Here is a 22,374-nt window from a genome sequence, read left to right on the forward strand (position 1 = left end):
CACGAACTGTTTCATAAATAACTATTTGTATTTAGAATGTGACATTTCGATGTTAAAGAGAAACGATAAACGAGAAACATGTTAAAGAGAAACGATAGAAGTTTTTTTTCTAAAGTAATGCCTGCACCTATACCCATTTGGAAAAAAGTTAAGGGGCACAAAGAAAAATCGCGATTTTTCGTGTTTTTTGCATTGTTTTTTAATATATTTTTGTAAAAAAAAATTTTTGTATTTACATAGAATGTGACATTTGCACATGGTGCACCCCAGTGCATAGGGACTAATTCATCCCTTTCTCAAAAACGCACCACGTTAAATGGTAGCACTTCACGGTTTTTTCATATTTTGGGGGGCAATTTGAGACAATAAAACAACTTTAACGTTGTAGTTTCTTTCAAATAGGTATACATAATCAATAACCTATTGTCGTTGTTTAAATATTATCTTTATGTAATTTCTATATTGTAATATGCGTTAATATTCAAAAGTAAATATATCTTGTAAAACATTTGTCTTGCTATAGCCTCACCAGGGCCCCCGTAAGAACTACTGGCGCCTGTGTGCAAAAAAGGATTTTGGCGCCCCTTAAGGCACTTTGATAATGTTTTTTTTTTATTTTTTTGAAGGTAGGTAGGTAGGTAGGTGCTTGAAATAAAGCAAAATAGAAACAAATAACACCATTCCTAAAAAATAAAAAAAAATCTATAAAATCTTAATTAAATAGTTGCACAGTTTAAGGGACTTTATTGAATCAATTCTGCTGGACCATCTTGTCACCCATAGAGGGTTTAAACTTAACCCGAGAACATTTTTCTCACAACATTCCACCTTTTTGTGGATGGCGAACCCAGAGTAACGCGATTTTCAAATTTTGGCCATTTAAGGTACCTTTTTACTGCAGCGGCTGGCTCGTTAATCGCTGAAATATCGTCGCTGAATCTGAGCATTGGTTGCAGTATACCTACTGCTTGTGTGTACATTCAAAAATTTAATTTACCATGACGCCTTAAAATCATCCATAATTCCCCCTCCCCCCAAAAATCCCCCACCCATTTCTATTTAAAAAAATTCGACTAGACGCTTTCAAACTACCCCAAAATTGTGGGAAAATACCCCAATCTGGCAACCCTGTTCAGCGACGATCTTTCAGCGATTAAACGAGCCAGCCGCGCCAGTGAAAACGTACCTTTAGACGGGACTGTATCGTCGCCCCCGTTAGTGAAATTATTCCGATTCGATTTTTTTGCACAAACTTACCATAATACTTACTTATAACAAATCCACAGGGTGCCAGGAGGTGCCGTGGTCAAAAAATTGTTTAAACAAATTGACAAAAAAAATTTTTTCATTTCGAACAAATTTTGTTTAGATAACTTGGGTCATTCTGAATAAAAATGGTCCCTTGTCATTTTTCCCTAAGATTGATTGTTGTCGAGTTATAAGCGATTTAAGATTTGAAAAATGCGAAAATATATATATATATATATATATATATATATATATATATATATATATATATATATATATATATATATATATATAACTCGACAACAATCAATTTTAGAGAAAAATCATAAGAGACCTTTTGGCTCAGAATGACCCAAATTATATAAAAAAAAATTGTTCGAAGTGAGGAAATTATTTTTGTGATTTTGTTTAAAAAAATTAAACAATGTTTCGACCAAGGTACCGCCTGCCTGGAACCCTGTGGATTTGTTATAAAGACCTCTTTTTGAGTAAGTTTTTGCAAAAAAATCTAATCGAAATAATTTCGCTAACGTGGGCAACAATACAGCCTGGACTATAGCGCTAATTGTTATATAATAATAATACAATAATTAAAATCAACAGCTTTGTAATAAAATAATGACAAAAATTTCTTTAGGATCTTGAAGGAGGGGTTTTACACTTTGATTTCGTCACTTTTTTACTTTCATAATACTAATTTTTAATCGAGTTATTACGCCTTAAAAATAGCCATTTTCGCATTTTCAAATTTTAAATCGCGTATAACTCGACAACAATCAATTTTAGTGAAAATTGACAGGATACCTTTTTTACTCAGAATGATCCAAGTGATCTAAAAAGGATTGTTCGAAATGAAAAAATTATTTTTGTGAATTTGCTTTACGGCACGGCACCGCCTGGCACCCTGTAGATTTGTTAAGGACTTCATTTTGAGTAAGTTTGTGCAAAAAAAATCGAATCGGAATAATTTCGCTAACAGGAACGACGATACAGCTCGGTCTAATTAGTTATTTGATGGGTATGCGATTTTCAAATCTTGTCGATTCATCATTTGAGCATCACACAATCGTTGGCTTATCGATGAGATAGAATTACCGCAAACACACTAATACTTACATGTTTAGAATTTTTCCACGAAATCAGGGCATTAGTTATTTCTTATCTACAGTTTTGTCTACGGAATGGGTGTTTGTTATTTTTATAGCGGGATTTTTTATTTTATATCTATAGAAAGACTAATAATGTCATCCAAACAAAGTAAAACTGAACTATTTAATTTCTCAACATTTATTTTAAAATTAATTTTTGCTTTTTGATTTATTTTGTAAATATTTTTGCAATTTTTGATCCTTAATTTTGGCGCCCCTAAAGGATGGCGCCCGTGTGCATTGCCCACTTTGCACAAATAGTAGCGGGGAGCCTGAGCCTCACTATTATAGCCAAAGGTTGTTGATATGTGTTTAGAAATCTTCGAAAAATTACATAATAGCATTAAAAATCGATTTTTATCTTGGTTAACTTTTACTACGATAACATTAATTCGTATCATTCATTTTATATTATATAAAATTAAACATATCAAAAATCGATACGATACTAATTAAAAGAAGGATAAATTATGAAAATACCTAAATTATACATATGAAGATGGAGAATGCAACAAGGTCGGATTAGTCGACAAGGGAATGAAATAAATGGAGAACGACTGAATAACCTAAGATTTACAGATAGTCATCATCGCAAACTATAACAAAGATCTAAAATTAATGATTCTAGGATTAGGAGAAGCAAAAGATATTGATCTGAAAATGAGTAAGATGAATACTGATAAGAATACCAAAGTTATTCTACAAGAATTTACAACAAGAATTTAGTACAAGAAGATGCAGACCACCCCAGGTTACCGTAAATAACAACCCTATCCCCGTAAAAACTGTGGTGAAATATTTTGGACTTACTTGGATGAGAAACTGACATATACTCTGGGCTAATTAGCAAAATACAAGGAAAAGTTATTTACCAGCAATTTTATTGCTGGAATCGAATCTTATTATTGTATGTATTAATAATATGGATATGCAAAGTTCGCAGATAGTGTGCTACTTTTTTTATAAATAAAATGGCGCCCGAAAATCGTGTTTTTTTCAATTTTTGCTCTATAACTCCAAAGATTTTAACTTTAGACCAAAAACACCCAAATAAAAATTCACGGCAATTAAATTCTGCATAGAGACGTGTTTTTTCCGGTTTACTTCGACAAAAACTTTCCCCGGAAAAAGCGGGATTTTCCAACAAAATCTTTAATTTTCAACTAAACTTTTAGATAAGTAGTTGTTAATCAATAATTAAATAACTTGGAAACGTAAAAGCCCTTTCTGCATATATTATAATTCCAGAAGTCTATGGAAATTGAATGAATTACCAACAATTAAAATGTTAATTAAAAATTTACGGTCGCTATAATAACGACAATAATTATGATGCATAAGAATAACTATGATTTTTTCATAAAAAGACACTATACCTATCTAATGTACTTTACGGAATTGAAACTGGACTATTTAAGCGGCCTCAGGGATATTTTAAAATTATAAACAATTTTTTGGTTTATAAACAAATAGAATATCTCGGGAAATATTAAACTAAATTTAATTGTGAAAACGGTATTCGAAAGACAGCGGCAGAACGCTTCTTTTAAACGAAAAAAAGTTTAATTATGACGAGTGGTTCCTGAGATACAACCAGTCAAAGTTGACCGGAATTTACGGCAAACATATAAAAAATAGGATCCTAATTTTCAAACCATCACCTTTTTATTATTGTCCTCTTTCTCCACACCAATTTTTATATCTTTAAAATCCTCATAACATATATTATTATAATAAAAACTATCGATAATACGTCTGAAAATTGCCAAAAATAGCAAAATTCCAATCAAAAATTAGGTTGGAGAAAATGTAACCCTCAAAGTTCAAAATCGGTATACGTTAACAAAATGCATTTTCTCGGCTTCCCATGGAGCAATTTCCTTCATTCTTTTTTTGTTCCCAAATAACTCGAGTAGAGCCATCGAACTAACGCATTATTAAATGTCAAACTTGCTTTTGTTTTGTTACAATAGATTATTTTATTTATAAGAACAGAAAATTACATATTTTTTCCAGTTGTGGGCTTTTTTTTAGATAAACTTACTACAAGTGTACCTTTTAAAGTTAAAAACATAAATATTCTCATTTGAAAGCTGTATAATTATTTAAACAATTTTTATTTAAACAAATTAAAATATTGTGTTATAATAAATAAATTAATTTATTATAACAAAACAAAAGCAAGTTTGACATTTAATATTGCATTATTTCGATGGCTCTACTCGAGTTACTTGGGAACAAAAAAAGAATGAAGGAAATTGCTCCATGGGGAGCCGAGAAAATGCATTTTTTTAACGTATACCAATTTTGAACTTTGAGGGTTACATTTTCTCCAACCTAATTTTTGATTGGAATTTTGCTATTTTTGGCAATTTTCACACGTATTATCGATAGTTTTTATTATAATAATATATGTTATGAGGATTTTAAAGATATGAAAATTGGTGTGGAGATAGAGGATAAAAATAAAAAGGTGATGGTTTAAAAATTATGATCTTATTTTTTATATCTTTGCCGTAAATTTCGGTCAACTTTTACCGGTTGTATCTCAGGAACCACTCGTCATAATTAAACTTTTTTCTTTTAAAAGAAGCGTCCTGCCGCTGTCTTTCGAATACCGTTTTTACAATTTAATTTAGTTTAATATTTCCCGAGATATTCTATTTGTTTATAAGCCAAAAAATTGTTTATAAATTTAAAATATTCCTGAAGCCGCTTAAATAGTCCAATTTCAATTATGTAAAGTACTTTAGATAGGTATAGTGTCTTTTTATGAAAAAATTGTAGTTATTCTTATGCATCATAATTATTGTCGTTATTATAGCGACCGTAAATTTTTAATTAACATTTCAATTGTTGCTAAACTGTTCATTCAATTTCCATCGGCTTCTGGAATTATAATATATACGGAAAGGGCTTTTACGTTACCAAGTTATTTAATTATTGATTAACAACTACTTATCTAAAAGTTTAGTTTAAAATTAAAAATTTTGTTGGAAAAACCCGCTTTTTCCGGGGAAAGTTTTCGTCGAAGTAAATCGGAAAAAACACGTCTCTATGCAGAATTTAATTGCGGTGAATTTTTATTTGAGTGTTTTTGGTCTAAAGTTAAAATCTTTGGAGTTATAGAGCAAAAATTGAAAAAAACACGATTTTCGGGCGCCATTTTGTTTATAAAGAAAGTAGCACACTATCTGCGGACTTTGCATATCTATATTATTAATATATATGTTACAGTTCAAGTTGATTATCCAGTTGGAGTTGACTCCAACTAGTTGGAGTCAACTCTAACGGCTGGTTTCAGTAAAAGTTGATTATAAATATAAAATGAAGATTTATACTCTTCCCAATGTCATTTAGTAGAAGTTGATTCTGATTCACACAAACAGCCGATTCTAGAAATAAATGTTACTGAATATGTTCAAATTAGTCTAGTATCGTCGCCCCCGTTAGGTAAATTATTCCAGTTCGATTTTTTGCACAAACTAACTCAAAAAGAGGTCCTTATAAAATATCCACAGGGTGTCAGATGGTACTGTGGTCGAAAAATTGTTTAAACAATTTTTTTAAACAAACTCACAAAAAAATTCATTTACGACAATTTTCTTTACATAATTTGGGTCATTCGGAGCAAAAGGTTTGTGATTTTTCTGTAAAATGTATTGTTCTCGAATTATACGCGATTTAAAATTTGCAAAATACGAAAATGACCATTTTCATGGCTTAATAACTCAGTTAAAAATTATTATTATGAAAGTCCGAAAGTCACCAAATAAAATTTTAACGACCCCCTTACAAGATACTGAAGAAATTTTTGTTATTATTTTATTACTAAGCGGTTACATATTTTTAATTATTAACAATGAGCGCTAGGAGCGTATTGACGCAGCTATAAATGTGAGTGCGAGTGAGATGCATCATTGCACCATTTTGACATTTAAAAATTCAAACTTCTGTCAAACCACAAAAGTGTCAAAACTTTTTTGTAATTTATTGCTCACATGTCATCACCATGACAAGGCGAAAGTTCTTCTTCTTGTGGTGCTTTCTCCTTTAGTGGAGGTTAGCGACTACACTGGCAAATCTGTCTCTGTCCAATGCGGCTCTAAACAAAGATGTTGAATCAAGGCCGGTCCAGTCTCTGATATTTCTAATCCATGAAATCTGGCGCCTACTGGGACCCCGTTTTTCTTCAATCATACCCTGGATGATCAGTTGCGCGAGGCGGTACTTTTCGTTTCTCATTATGTGTCCCAGGTAGCTAACTTTTCTGACTTTAATGATTTTTAGCAGTTCCCTATCTGTACCTATTCTCCTCAGAACATATTCGTTGGTGGTGTGGGTTGCCCAAGGTATTTTCAAGTCTCTTCTATAAAGCCAGAGTTCAAAGGCGTCCAACTTGTTCATCAGTGTTGTGTTGTGTCCAGGCCTCCGTTCCATATAAAAGTATTGACCACACATAGCAATGCAGAAAACGACATCTAAGGCTGATATTAATGCTACTGTTACAAAATAAGCTTTTCATTTTGATAAACCCCTGTCGGGCTACCTCTATTCTCGCTCTTGACTTCTTGTTTATAATCAAGTTGATTGTTGAACCAGCAACCAAGATATCTGTACTGGCATACGTATTCAAGCTGTTGGTGTTTCACATATTCATTGGAAGAGGTAAATTTTTGTTCCTTGATATTCTTATAACTTTGGTTTTCGCAGTATTGATCTTCATTCCCATTTTTCACAACTCTCAGTAACCCTATCCAACAGTATCTGCAGACTATGGTCCGAATCAGTCACTAATACTGTGTCATCTGCATAGCGGATGTTATTTACTTTCTGACCGTTTATCCTGATTCCTTCTGAAGGGTGCGATAAAGAGTCCTCAAATATTACCTCAGAGTAGACGTTAAAAGTATGGGTGATAGCACACAACCCTGTCTAACATCTCGTTGTATTTCAATTGGCCTTGACGTATTACCATTGGTCTTTATGATTGCTGTCTGATTCCAATAAATAGCCTCTATAATTTTAGAATCTCTTTTGTCGACTCCGATGTCGTTCAATCTTTCTATCAAGGTCTTGTGCTTCACCCTATCGAACGCTTTCTCAAAATCTATGAAATAGATAAAAAGGTCTGCTTGCTGATCTTTGTTTCTTTGTGCCAGAGTTTGAAGACAGAATATTGCTTCTCGTGTCCCCATACCTTTCCTGAAGCCAAATTGTTCTTGACCGGTGACCTCATCACATTTTTTTATAATATATTCTGTTCTGTATGATACGCAAGAAAAGCTTCAGAATGTTATTTAATATACTTATAAGGCGAAAGTCCTGGCATAATTTGGCGTTCTTCTTTTTAGGCAGTGGTATGAAGACTGATCCAAGCCATATTTTAGGGATAGTCCCTGTATTGTAAACATTATTAAATAGTCCAAGAAGAAAGTCTAAGTTTTCCTCGTTGATTAACTTCAATAGCTCAGCTGGTATTTCATCTTTTCCTACAGATTTGTTGTTTTTTAGTTGACGTAGAGCATATTCTAGTTCGGACTTCAGTATTGGAAGACCTTCGTCGTTTTCGGTATTTAATGTAGGAGGTTCTCTGATGTCATAGAAGAGTTCCTTTATAGTCTTCCCACATGTTTATTTGTTCTTCATGGCTTGAAATCAGTTTGCATTCTGCGTTGATTCGATTATTTGGTCCTTGTGAGTATGTCGTGCCTGTGAATTCTTTGAGTTTCTTATACAGATGGAAGTCATCATGTTTTTTATATAAGTTTTCGATTTCTTCACATTGTTCTGTTATCCATTTTTCTTTTGCAATTTTTATTTTTTGTTTAATGGTTCTATTTAATGCTTTGTACATTGCTTTGTGCTGTTTGCATTTTCTTCTTTCATCCATTAAATCCGATATTTCCTCTGTCATCCATCTTTGCTTCCGTGGTCGCTGTTTTGTGAGCATTTCAGTTGCAAAGCAAGGGCATGTCTGATTTCCTCAGACAGTGCTAAAAAACGGAAGTGTGCTAAAAAACAGTGCGAAAAAGTAAAACCCATTTAAAATACATTGTTACTTCAGACACACTTTAAACTCTTTATGTACTGCTATCTATATTTACAATTTTCACACAATAAAACCTTTACATTTTACATAATATGAGATAGAGTAGGTAAAAATTATTTTTGTGAATTTGGTTAACAAAAATTGGTTAAACAATTTTTCGACCGCGGTACCGCGTGACACCCTGTGTATCTGTTATAAGGATTGTTATACGGATGTATTTCTTTGAGTAAGTTTGTGCAAAAAATCGAATCAGAATAATTTACCTAACGGGGGCGACGTTACAGACTATACTAATAAGTAGTTGAAACAGTCAAAACAAAGAAACGCACACTCATCAAAAATGCACTTGAGATTCTCGTATAATCAACATTTACTGAATCGATCCAGGAAGAGTCAACTCCAACTAGTAAAAGTTGATTTAAATTTTTAAAATCAACTTTTCCTGCTCGTTTCAGTTGGAGTTGACTCCAACTAGTTGGAGTCAACTCTAACTGAGAATCAACTTGAACTGTAACATATACAATCATAAGATTCGATTCCAGCAATAAAATTGCTGGTAAATAACTTTTCCCAAAAATGGCCTATTCTCCGATAATTAGCCCAGACTAATAGGAGGCACACATAAAAGCAAAAAAAGCTAACTTAATCTGAAAATCAAAAATATGTACTGGCTACTCAATAGAAAGTCCAAACTATCACTTGAAAACAAACAGACCATCTACAAATATATACTAAAGCCAATTTGGACATATGGGATTGAGCTCTGGCTGGAGATGTACCAAGCCATCAAATACCAAAATATTACAATCAGTCCAAGACACTTCGTATGATATTTGGAGCACAAATCTAACCTTACACAGTGATCTGAAAATCCCATTAATAAAAGTTGTAAAATCGTCTAACTTGAATAACTACAAACATTGATTATAAACACCCAAAGTGTTTATGTGTGTGTTTATAATCAATGCTACAAAGAACGAACATCAGGTCATGACAATCTGTTCATAAGAGACCTATATTAGTCCAGGACGCATCTGTTTTGAGATGGACGTTGAGAGGTGACTCAATTTTTTTGCAGAAATTGCTTGAAAATAACTCAAATAATAATATTTGAAATATCCTCCCACTCAAAATGGTCCGGAACATTGTTTAAATAATCAAAATGTCAAAATATGAAGGAAAAATTCGATTTTTTTATTGGTTTTTTGATTATAACTTTAAAACTATTCATTTTTGGACTGACATAAAAGTTGTGTAATTAAATTTCCTACAATATAGAATTGGTTAAAAATTTAAAAAAATAGTCACCTTTGTTGCAAAATAGCAATAATTGCGAAAAAAAAACATACAAAAACAAGTATTTACATTTTACGTTTTTCAACCATTCATTCTACACTTAGGACCTTCCTATTTTACCCAGAAAAACTTTATGATATAGTAAAACAACACGGTAAATTTCATTATGATCGGTTTAATAGATTTTGCAAAATAAATTTTGCAATCCAGCTTTTGCAAAAAAAAATTCATTTTTTTTTAATATGACAGGACTGAAAATAAAGCAGATAGCAAGTTGAATTTTTTTTTGCTTATAGAAGTGTACTGTACCTTTCATTTGCAATTTGCAAAATTAAAATGAATTAATTACCACTGCGTCAGGAATTTTTTTTAAATAAACAATAATTTTTAGTGCTACGCGCAGGACAGCGGTGTTCGATTTACACAATAAGTTGATTTCCACCAAAATTTATTTCAATCTTTATCTAATATATTATTTTCTTACTCTATATTTTGATGTATTTTAATATTTTAATTCCACAAAAATCAAACTAATTTTATTATTGTTTGTGAAATATTGTTTAAGCAATTGCATATATTTAAAAATAATAAACTTTTATTCTCTAAGTTAAAATATATGTTGTTCTGAAGCTATTTTCTTGTGGCATTTTTACAATTTTAACTATTTATAATGGGAAATAAGCCACAATATTATTAAAAAATGATTTATATTAACGTTTCGACGCCCAAATCGGGTGCCGTTGTCAAAATACAAAATACTACTAACATAAACAAAATGTTGTTGCTTAGTAAAAAAATTCTTCTAATAATTTATTTAATTTGACTCATTTATATCGGCAATTCAGATACATATGATACATTTTAAAGCAGAAGACTTTAAAATGATATTGCCAATATTTATGAGTTGCGTTCCTGGGACGACTTTACTGAAAGATAGTTTATTCAATTACATGAAATCAACCCCAACTCAAGAATATCCGTCACAAAAAAATCATAGCATGTGATCTGTCTTTAAAAAGACAACCATATGCAACGGTGACATTAAAATTCTCGCGTTAGAGATCTCGTAGTAAATCAAGAGGGAAAACCAGGAAAAACCTCGTGATACTATCCCGACATCGTAAGTATTTGGTCTTACATTTAATTTACTCTCAAAATTAATACCAAATTCTGACTTTACTATAATTTTGTTTAAATTATAAATAATGTCAATAATACATGGATATATAAGTAATACTAAATACACACACCGGCAAAATTAGCCGAACACCTTAAAAATGGGACATGTTTGATGTCTTGAATTTCCTAAATTACTGGTCCGATTTGAGTAATTCTTTTAGTATGTTATAGCCTTATTATTTAAGGATATCGTTGTAATAATATTGTTGCTAGACAGGTAAATATCATTTTATACCGGGTGTACCAATCATACTGTGTTTTTTTCTTAAAGTTTGGAACACCCTGTGGAATATTATAGCATATGTAAAATATTAAAATTAATACTCGATTGTAAACTTTTGCTTTTTTAACATTTTCCTTTTTGATTCATTTACTTATGTGAGATAATAAAAAAGTTATGTGCGTTAACAACTATCCATGTTTTTCATCAATATATCCTTATAGTAGGGGAGAAAAGTATACTAAATTTGCAGTTACTCGAGCGTTATGGAGACCTATTGGATTGTGAAGAGTATGTGGGGGACTTTTCATTTTTTTAATTTAATTTTCCATTTGAAACAATTATTTTTCTCAGTTATAGCGCTATCTATCCATAATTCGAAAAAATGTGTCGAATAAAAGTTGCTTATTTTTACGTAAATAATCCAAATCTGCAATAAAAATTGGGGGCTCCTATTTAAGATTGTAAATTAAATCCCCCACTCCACCTCCGTGGGGGCTCGTGACACCCCACGGAGAGGGGTGGGGGTAAATTAAAAATTTTAAATACGAACCCTGCGATATTTCGCGAAATGAACATCAGATCGTAAAACTGCAAAATACACCTGTTCAATATTTTTCAAAAATCTACCGAATGGCACCAAACACGACCCCCGACGGAGGTGGGGGGGCGGTTACTTTAAAATCTTAAATAGGAGCCCCCAATTTTTATTGCAGATTTGGATCCTTGACGTAAAAATAAGCAACTTTTATTCACAACATTTTTTCCAATTATGGATAGATGGCGCTATAATCGGAAAAAACGATTGGTGGAAATGGAAAATTAAATTAAAAAATGGAGAGTTTCACACTTTATGGAAAACTTAACTTAACTTTTTTTGGTTTTAGCACCCACTTTCCACAATCCAATAGGTCCCCATAACGCTCGAGTAACTGCAAATTTAGCATACTACTATGAAGATTTATTGATAAAAAGCATGGCTAGTTGTTAAAGCACATAACTTTTTTATTTTCCAATATAAGCGAATGAATCGAAAAACAGAATGTTAAGAAAACCTGAGGCTATAGTTTGGTTTTAATTTCAGTATTTTATAAATGCTAGAATATTCCACAGGGTGTTCCGAACTTTAAGAAAAAAACACAGTATGATTGTAACACCCGGTATAAAATGGCATTTACCTGTCTAGCAACAATATTATTACATCGATATTCTTAACTAAAAAGGCTATAACATACTAAAAGAATCACTCAAATCGGACAACAGGTTTAGGAAATTCGCGACATCAAACATGTCCCATTTTTAAGGTGTTCGGCTAATTTTGCCGGTGTGTGTATAAAATATGTACTAACTCGACTATTGACTTACTAATTGTGGTATTTTCTTTCTATTGACTTCCTCTTTCAGTATGGGTATCCACATCCCACTGCATTCCACCGAGGAATTTGCGACACAATTGGTTTCGTTTAGCATAATTAGAGCCGCTTCTTTGATTTTTCTCTTTTTACTATCTGTTTCTTTCAGAACTATACTTGAATCTCTCTACTGAACTCTATGTTCATTATCCCATGCGTGTTGACATATTTGAGATCTATCAAATTCTCTATTTTTAATATAAGATTGATGTTCACTTATTCTAACGTTTAATGGTCTTGATGTTTCACCTATATAAAACTGTTCGCATTCACAAGGTATTTTATAAATACAATTCTTTGTCCTTTCTTGTTCATTGTTAGGTTTAGTTTTAGACAGAATAGATCTCAATGTGTTGGTTGTTTTGAATGTTGTTGAAATGTTGAATTTGTTTCCTATTGTGTTAAGTTTCTCGGATAGTCCTTTTATGTATGGTATTGATATTTTCCTCGTATTATTTCTTGTGAATGTTGCATTCGATCCAATCTTGACAATTCCTTACTAAAAATGAATTTTAGTTAGAACAAGTAATTTTGGCTCTATCATATAAGGATTTTATGATTCCCTTTTTAACGTTGATGTTGTGATTTGATTTGTAATTGAGATATCTGTTGGTATGTGTTGGTTTTCTATACACTTGAGTCTCATATCCAGTATCCTTCTTTGAGACTAAAACATCGAGGAAAGGCAGGGTGTTATTATGTTCCTTTTCCATTGTAAATTTTATTGTCTCTTCTTGATCGTTTATAATATTCAGGAACGTATCCAACAATTCCGATCTATGAGGCCATATGGAAAACACATCATCTACATATCTCCACCATACAGTGGGTTTTAAATTTTGTTTAGAAATGATATTAGTTTCGAAATCCTCCATAAATATATTAGCCAATAATGGAGATAAAGAGGAGCCCATTGATAGACCAAAATTTTGTTTATAAAATTCATTATTTAGTTGAAAGTAGGTATTATTAGTACATAATGTCAATAAAACATATGAACAAAGAAAGTTTTTGCTAAAAAAGTGTTATTTCAAAGGATAGAGTATGTGTTTTTATTTTGAAATAAACAAATTTATTTATTTATATCAAAATGTAATAAAAATTAAAATGTATTATCATTGCATTATCAAAGGTCATTGGAATACCAAATCAGAGCAAACTATCCGCTGTCCTGCGCGTAGCACCAATAATTAATGTTTATTTAAAAAAATTCCTGACGCCGTGGTAGTTAATCGATTTTAGTTTTGCAAATTGCAAATGAAAGGTACAGTACACTTCTATAAATTTCAACTTGCTATCTGCTTTATTTTCCGTCCTGTAACATTTTGAAAAAATGAATTTGCGAGAAGCTGGAAACGAATTGCGAAAGCTGGATTGCAAAATTTATTTTATAAAAACTATTGAACCGATCTTAATGAAATTTACAGTATTATTTTACTGTATCATAAATTTTTCTGGGTGAAATATGAAGGTCTTAGCATATGAAAGCATATGAAATATGAAGCATAAATGGTTGAAAAATGTAAGATGCGAATACTGGTTTTTGTATGGTTTTTTCGCAATTATTGCTATTTTGCAACAAGGGTGACTATTTTTTAAATTATTAACCAATTCTATAATTTAATTACGCAACTTTTATGTCAGTACAACTTTTCTCGGAAATCAATACTTTTAAAGTTATAATCAAAAAACGAAGAAAAAAAATCGAATTTTTCTTTCATTTTTTGACATTTTGGTTATTTAAACAATGTTCCGGACCTTTTTTAGAGGGAGGATAACTCAAATATTATTATTTGAGTTATTTCCAAGCAATTTCTGCAAAAAAATTTGAGTCACCTCTCAACGTCCAAATGTACTAATATTTTTACAGATGCGCCCTGGTCTATAATATATTAGATCAATCTGTTCAGAAGAACTACTTGAGTAACTGTATGGAGAACCAGCGATCGAAAATTTTTAATAGAGGAAGAAAGATAAGCATTTTAGCCGTAATTTAAAACCATAGAGATTATTATTGACTAGAATGCCAAATATATGATAAACCCAACTTACGGGAACAACTCCACGGTGTTTTAGATTCAATATAATTTAACTGTCGAATTACATTGTTAGCAAATAATTGTTTATAACTTACCTTTTCTTCAAAAACATCAACATCAGCAGAACAGAACGCTGTGCTGAAGTGCAAAAATGCTTCTATATTCTTCATCTTTTTAGCAATGTCTATAACTCTTGCCGTACCTGCTGTGTTCTGTTCTATAGCATCGCACAACTTAGCCTCCAACTTTAAAGTGGCTCCCATGTGAAATACTACATTTACTTCATTGATTAATGTTTCGATATCCTTGTTATTCAATCCCAAGTTTTCAGTGTAAAGGTCGCCAATGACAGGTACCATCTTTTTGTAGGCGTTGGGTTGAGCTTTTCTAAGGCGTTCGAACATCTGTAAATATAATTTATTTAGGGTTAATTTATTAACTAGATAACTAGAAAAGAAATCACATACTTGAGAATTTAGTTCAAAACATTTTTTTTAAGTATATCTAAAGTATTTGAAAGCTAGCGCGCTACGCCACTGGTTTGACAAATTTGAAAATGTTTGAGGCGAATTCGAGTTGTTAAGGCTGATTCTCACTACCATGAAACATAGGCGTAACCAGGATGATCCTAAGGGGGGGGTTACAACTACCTGAAAGGGGGGGGGTTACAACTACTGGAAGGTCTCTGAGGGCTATGGTGTTAAGCGTATAGAGCTCAAAGTACATCCCAATGGGGTTATAACCCCCAAACACCCCCCTTGGTTACGCCTATGCCATGAAAGGCAAGTGCTCGGCCATCAGTGCCAAAGGGCAAGTGATGGACAAGGCATCAGATAGGCAAGATATTATATTTTACATAAAATCTTATTAACTTTACGAGATTTAATTCACACTATGCGTGCCAGGCACCGGTAATCGACGAGCTTTGCATGCGACGTTCTTCCGAGACAATATTTTTCTAGCATGTGCCGTGTAGGTCACGAAAAATGTGAATTGTGAATACCTTACCGGCAAGCAACCTGCAATCGTGTTTATTTGAAATCCGTTTCATAGCGACGATAGAACATAGAAGAAAGAAATATTTTGATTTTGAAGAGATCCCTCAATATGAGCCAATAAGTTGTTAAATTCGTCCATTGTCATTCGGTAATATTTAAAAAATCTTGTTTGATCGTCTAAAAGTTCGGAGTGTAACGTTGCAAATTCTCCTTCTTCATTGCGTTTCTTTAGCATTTTATGCACCCAAAAACGTCCTTGTCTATTTCTGCAATATTTGTTTCCATTTTTTGTTTCTTCGTCTAATATTAGAGCAATTTCTATTAACGTGGAAGTTTTGAACATTGTTCACTACACATAGCAACTATCCTGCGGCAAGAGTTGATTTTGTCGAGATGTATTAATTTCGATGACAATTTGATCACCTGGTGAATTTTCACAGACCATTAAAATAACTATTTCATTCTTCTTCTTCTTCTTCAGCCTGTTTGCATCCACTCCTGAACAAAGGCCCCCCATGAATTCTCCATTCTTCTCTGTTTTGTGCTATTTGGTGCCTCTATTTTATTACTTGTTATACAGAGTGTTCCAACAAAAATTTGACCCCCACCCCAGTAACTCAGAAACCAAGAGTTTTTTCAGAATAAAAAAAATATGTCAATATGTATTGAGGCGGCAAAATTCGTCCCCCTATCCCTGTCCCGCATCAGCCTTCCAGTTTTTTTAAAGCAAGTGTAGTCGAGTGGCACATCATTTGAAAGGTATTTGTTGTCTCTACAGGGCCTGGATACCGTGCACTGTAGATATCTACATGTCGCTTTCTATCGATATTTGAATATCAAAATATATGAATTTTCAGCTTTAATTGAATTATTTTCTAGTTTTGCTCTAGTTTATCAATTAGAGTATAACCTAGCAAAACTAGAAAATAATTCAATTAAAGCTAAAAATTCATTATATTTTGATATTCAAATATCGATAGAAAGCGACATGTAGATATCTACAGTGCACGGAATCTAGGCCCAGGACCCTCTAATTTTTTTTTAATTTGCAGAACAACCTTAAAAGATAATTTTGGATTTAACTATGTAATTTATAATCGATTTGTTAAGTCCAAAATTATCTACAAACTTATTACGTAAATTTAAAAAGTAGAGCGTCGTTTTTTAGAGAAAAAATCACCTTTCAGATTATGTGCCACTCGACTACACTTGCTATTAAAAAAAAGTGGGGGTCGATGCGGGACAGTAGGGAGTTACATTTAAGAGCATGAATTTTGCATGCAAATTCATTCCTCTTCCATTAAAAATTGAAGTGTTTTTTTTTGAAGTTATACTTCTTTACGATCGAGAGTGAAATTTTATAATACCGGGCGCATGCGCACACAGACAGTATGTAGTTCGTTGCTAATCTTTCAAGATGTGTATGTATCAGCGCTGTCAGCGCAAATAAGTCATTAAAAGGAAATTTTGGTGTTTTTAGTAAATATATTATTTATTATAATTTTTGTGTCTTTGGATTTGTCTTCCTCGGGAATAAGATATTTTATAATAATAGTAACTATATTTAAAGTATTTTTGTATACTTCACTTGGTCTATTAAATTTGTCAGTATGATTGAGTAATCTTGTAACCTGTCAAAGCGAAGGAAATATAGATCAGTGGGAGAGCGTGTGACCGGAGATCGAGAGGTCCCGGGTTCAAATCCCGGACGATTCATATTCTTTTTTTTTTATTTTCGGTATCGTTTTAATAAAAAAATTTTAAAAGTGAGAAAGTTAGTTTAATATTTAAATAAAACACAAATAACCTGTTAAGTATATTTATTTCTTTGAAATTATATAATAGAAGTATAACTTCTTACGTGCGTACAAAGTACACACACATTCTTTTTTTAACTTCGAAGAAGCTCTTGGTTTCTGAGTTTCTGAGGGGGTCAAATTTTCGTTGGAACAGCCTGTATATGTATTATCATTTGTGATAAATGTGTTTTTACTATTTTCAACAATCTCAAACTAACTTCAAACGATTTTCATTACTGTTGGAGTTTTATTTTCAGTTTCTTTTTGGTTCTGTATTTGATCAATGGCATTCTGGCGACATTATCCAGATTCCAATGTTGGTATAGCTTCAGTTGGAATTTGTGTTGTACACAACTGTATATTTCAATGCCCCCAGGCATGGACCATACCTGGGGGTGCAAACACACATTGCATGGTAGGGAGATCTTTTTATTCCACTGTGGAATGTACTGTCTTTCGTAAGGTTTTCATAAGAACATATTTCAAGCGATCACTCCAGTGCAGTGTGACGTTTGATGCTACTACATCCAGGTAGCTATCACGTTTTCTGTATCCTGGTTAGCCCTCTCTACACTGCCTTGATTTCGGCTATGTCTAGGTTTTCCATGCCCAATTCTAAAATTAGGCCATACATTCTGCAAGGGTTTGTGATATTTTAAAAATAATCAAAACAAATGTAACTTATTAAAGCTTGAAACATCTAAAATTAAAAAAGAAATAAAAACTAAGTACCTATTTGAAAATCTCAAGAAGTGGTACCATCATAAATACAAATACATGGGCGTCCGCAGGATCAAAACTAGGGGGGGGCAGATTTCAGAAATAAAAAATTGGTTAGATAAGCAATAATAAATATAGACGTAAATTGAGAGTCTTCATTGTGAGGGGAGAGGGGGAAGGGGTTTCCCTCAGAAAAGTTTTGAAAATAACATTTTTGGAGCCAAAATTATAACCCAATGACTTCATACAAAAATGAAGCAAACTAAATATAATTTAAATATTTAAAAACTTTTTTAATGCTTTTTACAAAAACAATTTACGCGTATCAATTGTAAATTATTGTAAAACTTTGTATGCTGATTGAATGCTCATTATAGCTAACCCATTAAGGTGATCTTCGACCGTTGTACTCCGCAACCATGTTTTTATTCTTCGAAGACTGCTATGCTGAATGACCTCTCAACTGTATACGTAGTGCTAGCATGGGCGCCCATACCCATGGGCAGGGGGGGCGTGGCTCCCCCTGGCTTTTCGGGTGCTGTATTGTATACTATATATCAGCGGTTCTCAATCTGTGGTACATGTACCACTGGTAGTACATATTATTATTTGAGGTGGTACACAAGACGCAAACACAGTCAAAATCAGCACCACTATATTATAGTCAATTAGATCACCTAGCTAGATAGGTATTTCAGTTAGGTGGTACCAAAAATATTAAAAGGTATTTAATGGTACATGACTCAAAAAGATTGAGAACCGTTGCTATATATGGTTATCCAAAGTATACAAAATATACTGTGCAACATTTTCACGTCTGCCCCCCCCCTGAAATTTTTTTGTTAACGTATAAAAGTAGTGGACGCTCGAACCAGTTCAAAAATTTCAAGGGTGTTGAAGCTGTCTTACTCATTATTAAGGCGTTTTTTATTCCAATGCTCTACCCATACTTCTAGCTCTGCATCTATTCCATCTACTTCATAGTGGTTTAAGGATTGTCTCAGTTGTTCCAATTTAAGGCAACTTAAATCAATTTTTGAAAAATGCTTGGGATGCAGAAGACTCAGAGCGAAGGCTGGCGTATTTTCTTCGGAAAACCGTGTCTCTAGAGAAGATATGAAAGAATCATGGATCGCCTCCAGTATTCAATAGGCGCATCAGCCATAGGTGTAACCAGGGGGTGGTTTTGGGGGTTATAACCCCCCCTTTGGATGTACTTTGAGCTCTACACGCTTAACACCATTATTATTCCATACCCCCAGAGACCTTCAATAGATGTAACCCCCCCCCCCTTAGGATCATCCTGGTTACACTTCTGGTATCAGCTGGTTGTTTGCTTCTATGTTGTTGCTTGTTTACAGTTCTAGGGGTAGATAATTCTAAACCGTATTCTTGGGCTATCTTATTGGCTTTATGAAATAAAGTGTTTGTTATATTCTCTGCGTTCTGTCTGTGTTTTTTAAAAATATCCATGATTTGACGAATATGTTCCGCTACCTTTACAACATTAGTTTGCGCAGATTGTACGCGGTTGACTACAGGCTCTAGGTATTCAGAATATTTTGCAATCAAAATGACAGCAACGATAAATCCTGACTTACATGCCGCAGAATGCAACTGATAAGATGTTTTTCTAGTGACCAAATTTCCTTCAACGGATAGGGTTTACAAGGCCTGTACAATTTTAATGAATTTTTTTCGAAAAACCCTAATTACCTTGTATTTCTCGGACCACCGTATTTCGCAGAGGCTAGGGATATTTGCTATCATATTTCTTCTTAATACTGATTCACGGAAGAAATTAGTTATATCTTTAATAGTGAAAATAGTATTTCGCACTTCATTTAAACGATTCAAATCGTTCACAACTTATCTGTGTAACGCACAGTGAAAAAAAAAAGATTCGAATAGAAAGAAAATACGTATTCAGGGGTGGTTGCTGTTGCTTTCAGATTTAAAAAAAATATTAGGCAAATAAAATAATAGCAGATTTCAAATTTTCATTAAAGTTTTGTTAAATTTATGTGGTTTTTTCGTCCCAGCTAGAATGTAGAAACAGAGTACAAAAATGTACAAAATCAAGAATGTACAAAATCAAGATTAAGTTACAACTTTGTATTTTTCTATATTGCTTATTCACCAATTTTACACCCGCCTCGTCCTCTCTAGGGGGCAGCTGCCCCCCCTGTCCCTCTCTGTGGACGCCCATGTACAAATATCAGATTCTAGAAATAAAATGTTACTGGTTTGCTGGGTATGTTCAAAATCGTGATTTTGATCAATCGTGAAGTTGATAACAGTCGAAGCAAAGAGATGCACAGGCATCAAAAAAGCACTAATAGTCTTATAGAATAGTCAACTCAAACTAGTAGGAGTTTATTCTCTTTTTCCCAGGATTTACTTTCACTAACAAGGATTATAAACAGTCTACTTCAACTAGTAAAAGTTGAATTTAACTTTTTAAATCAACTCTTACTGCACATTTTAGTTTAAGTTGGCTCAAACTAGTAATAGTCAACTCTGACTGAGAATCAACTTAAACTGTAACATAAGGCCCCCATTCACGTTGACATCTGTATCGATACATGCCACAAGTATCAGTATCGCGATACAAATCTCACAGTGTATTTGTCTGTTTCAGTATTGCTGTATCAATATCACAACTCTCTATCTTCGTCGTCTACAACCATATCGCCGTCTTTACCACTGTCGTGAAATAGATACAAATCTCATGATACGTGTATCGCAACTTATCGCGATACCATAATGTATCGATACCGATCTCAACGTGAATGGGGCCTTATGGTTGTTTCATTGGGAAATGGAAATACTTTAATGGTGAATAGTGGTCACCGAGTCGGTTCTAGATATACTACATTTTTTGCCCTACCGACTTTTATAACCGAGTTACAGGGTGTTTTATCGATTTTGCCCATTTCTTTCCTAAGCCATAACTCTAGAACCACCCTGTATATTTTCTTAATATTTGGTACACATATGTCTCAAACCCAAACGACTGACATACTAACCATAAGAAAAATCCAGGTTCGGATTAACAAAAAATTATAAAGTAATTGTGACCTTAAAACAACAACCTGTATATTCAAATTTTGAAAATCTGTTTGCATATTTGAAAAGAGCACAAAAAAGTAAGTTTAATGATTTGCTTCAATTTTTCGGCCAGACAATTTTATGACTTTAATTTTGAAATTATGTTGAATTTTTTAAGAAATCTGACATTTAAAAGCAGGTATTATTAAGTTTTAGTTATAAATTATTAAAGTTAATGAATAAATACCCATTTTAAAAATAATCAATACTAATTTACCACATTGGAACGACCCAATTACGAATGACAAGAAAAATCCAGGTCCGGATTACAAAAAAATATAAAGTATTTTGTATAAAGTATATTCCTTGAACCAACACCCTGTATATTGAAATTTTGATGATTTGCTTTTAATGATTTGTTTTTAATGATTTGCTTCAATTTTTCGGCCAGACAATTTTATGACTTTAATTTTGAAATTATGTTGAATTTTTTAAGAAATCTGACATTTAAAAGCAGGTATTATTAAGTTTTAGTTATAAATTATTAAAGTTAATGAATAAATACCCATTTTAAAAATAATCAATACTAATTTACCACATTGGAACGACCCAATTACGAATGACAAGAAAAATCCAGGTCCGGATTACAAAAAAATATAAAGTATTTTGTATAAAGTATATTCCTTGAACCAACACCCTGTATATTGAAATTTTGAAAATTTGTCTGCGCAAGAGCATAAAAACGGTGATTAAAGGTTCATTTGAATTTTTTCGCCGTTGATTTAATTACATTAATTTTGAAATTATATTGAAATTTTAAAGAACTCTGAGATTAAAAATCAGGTATGTATTATTAACTTTTAATAATTTAATGTTAATGAATCAATAATACTTATTTTAAAAATACTTAATAGACGATAATAATTTAATATTCAAAAATGATGGCTCTCCTACTTTCTTTAGGAACTTCTCGAAATCGGCAATAGACCTGACCATTTGTACTCCTGACTTAAACCACCTGATCACTTGGAAAACACTTCAAGACCTATTTGGTTCAGACCATACACCTATAAGAGTAGAGTTAGAGGATCAACCAACTCATACATATAATCCATATTCACAAAAGTGGAATTTAAAGAATGCCGACTGGAAATTATATGAACAGTATTCGGAAGATGTATTCTCTCAATTTAAAGATATAAATTCTTATGA

General features: G+C 32.6%; 1 protein-coding gene across 2 annotated transcripts in view; it reads right to left on the reverse strand.

Moving 5' to 3' along the window:
• LOC126885942 (putative fatty acyl-CoA reductase CG5065) overlaps positions 1 to 22,374 on the reverse strand; it is a 134,729-nt gene that overhangs the window by 46,953 nt on the left and 65,402 nt on the right. For both annotated transcript variants that reach the window (XM_050652766.1, XM_050652765.1), the window contains exon 3: positions 14,690 to 14,998. In XM_050652766.1, the coding sequence (XP_050508723.1) occupies positions 14,690 to 14,998 (309 nt within the window). The remainder of the gene's footprint in view (positions 1 to 14,689; positions 14,999 to 22,374) is intronic.

The sequence above is a fragment of the Diabrotica virgifera genome, chromosome 6 (assembly GCF_917563875.1).
Source record: "Diabrotica virgifera virgifera chromosome 6, PGI_DIABVI_V3a".
NCBI classification, from domain to species: Eukaryota; Metazoa; Arthropoda; class Insecta; order Coleoptera; family Chrysomelidae; genus Diabrotica; species Diabrotica virgifera.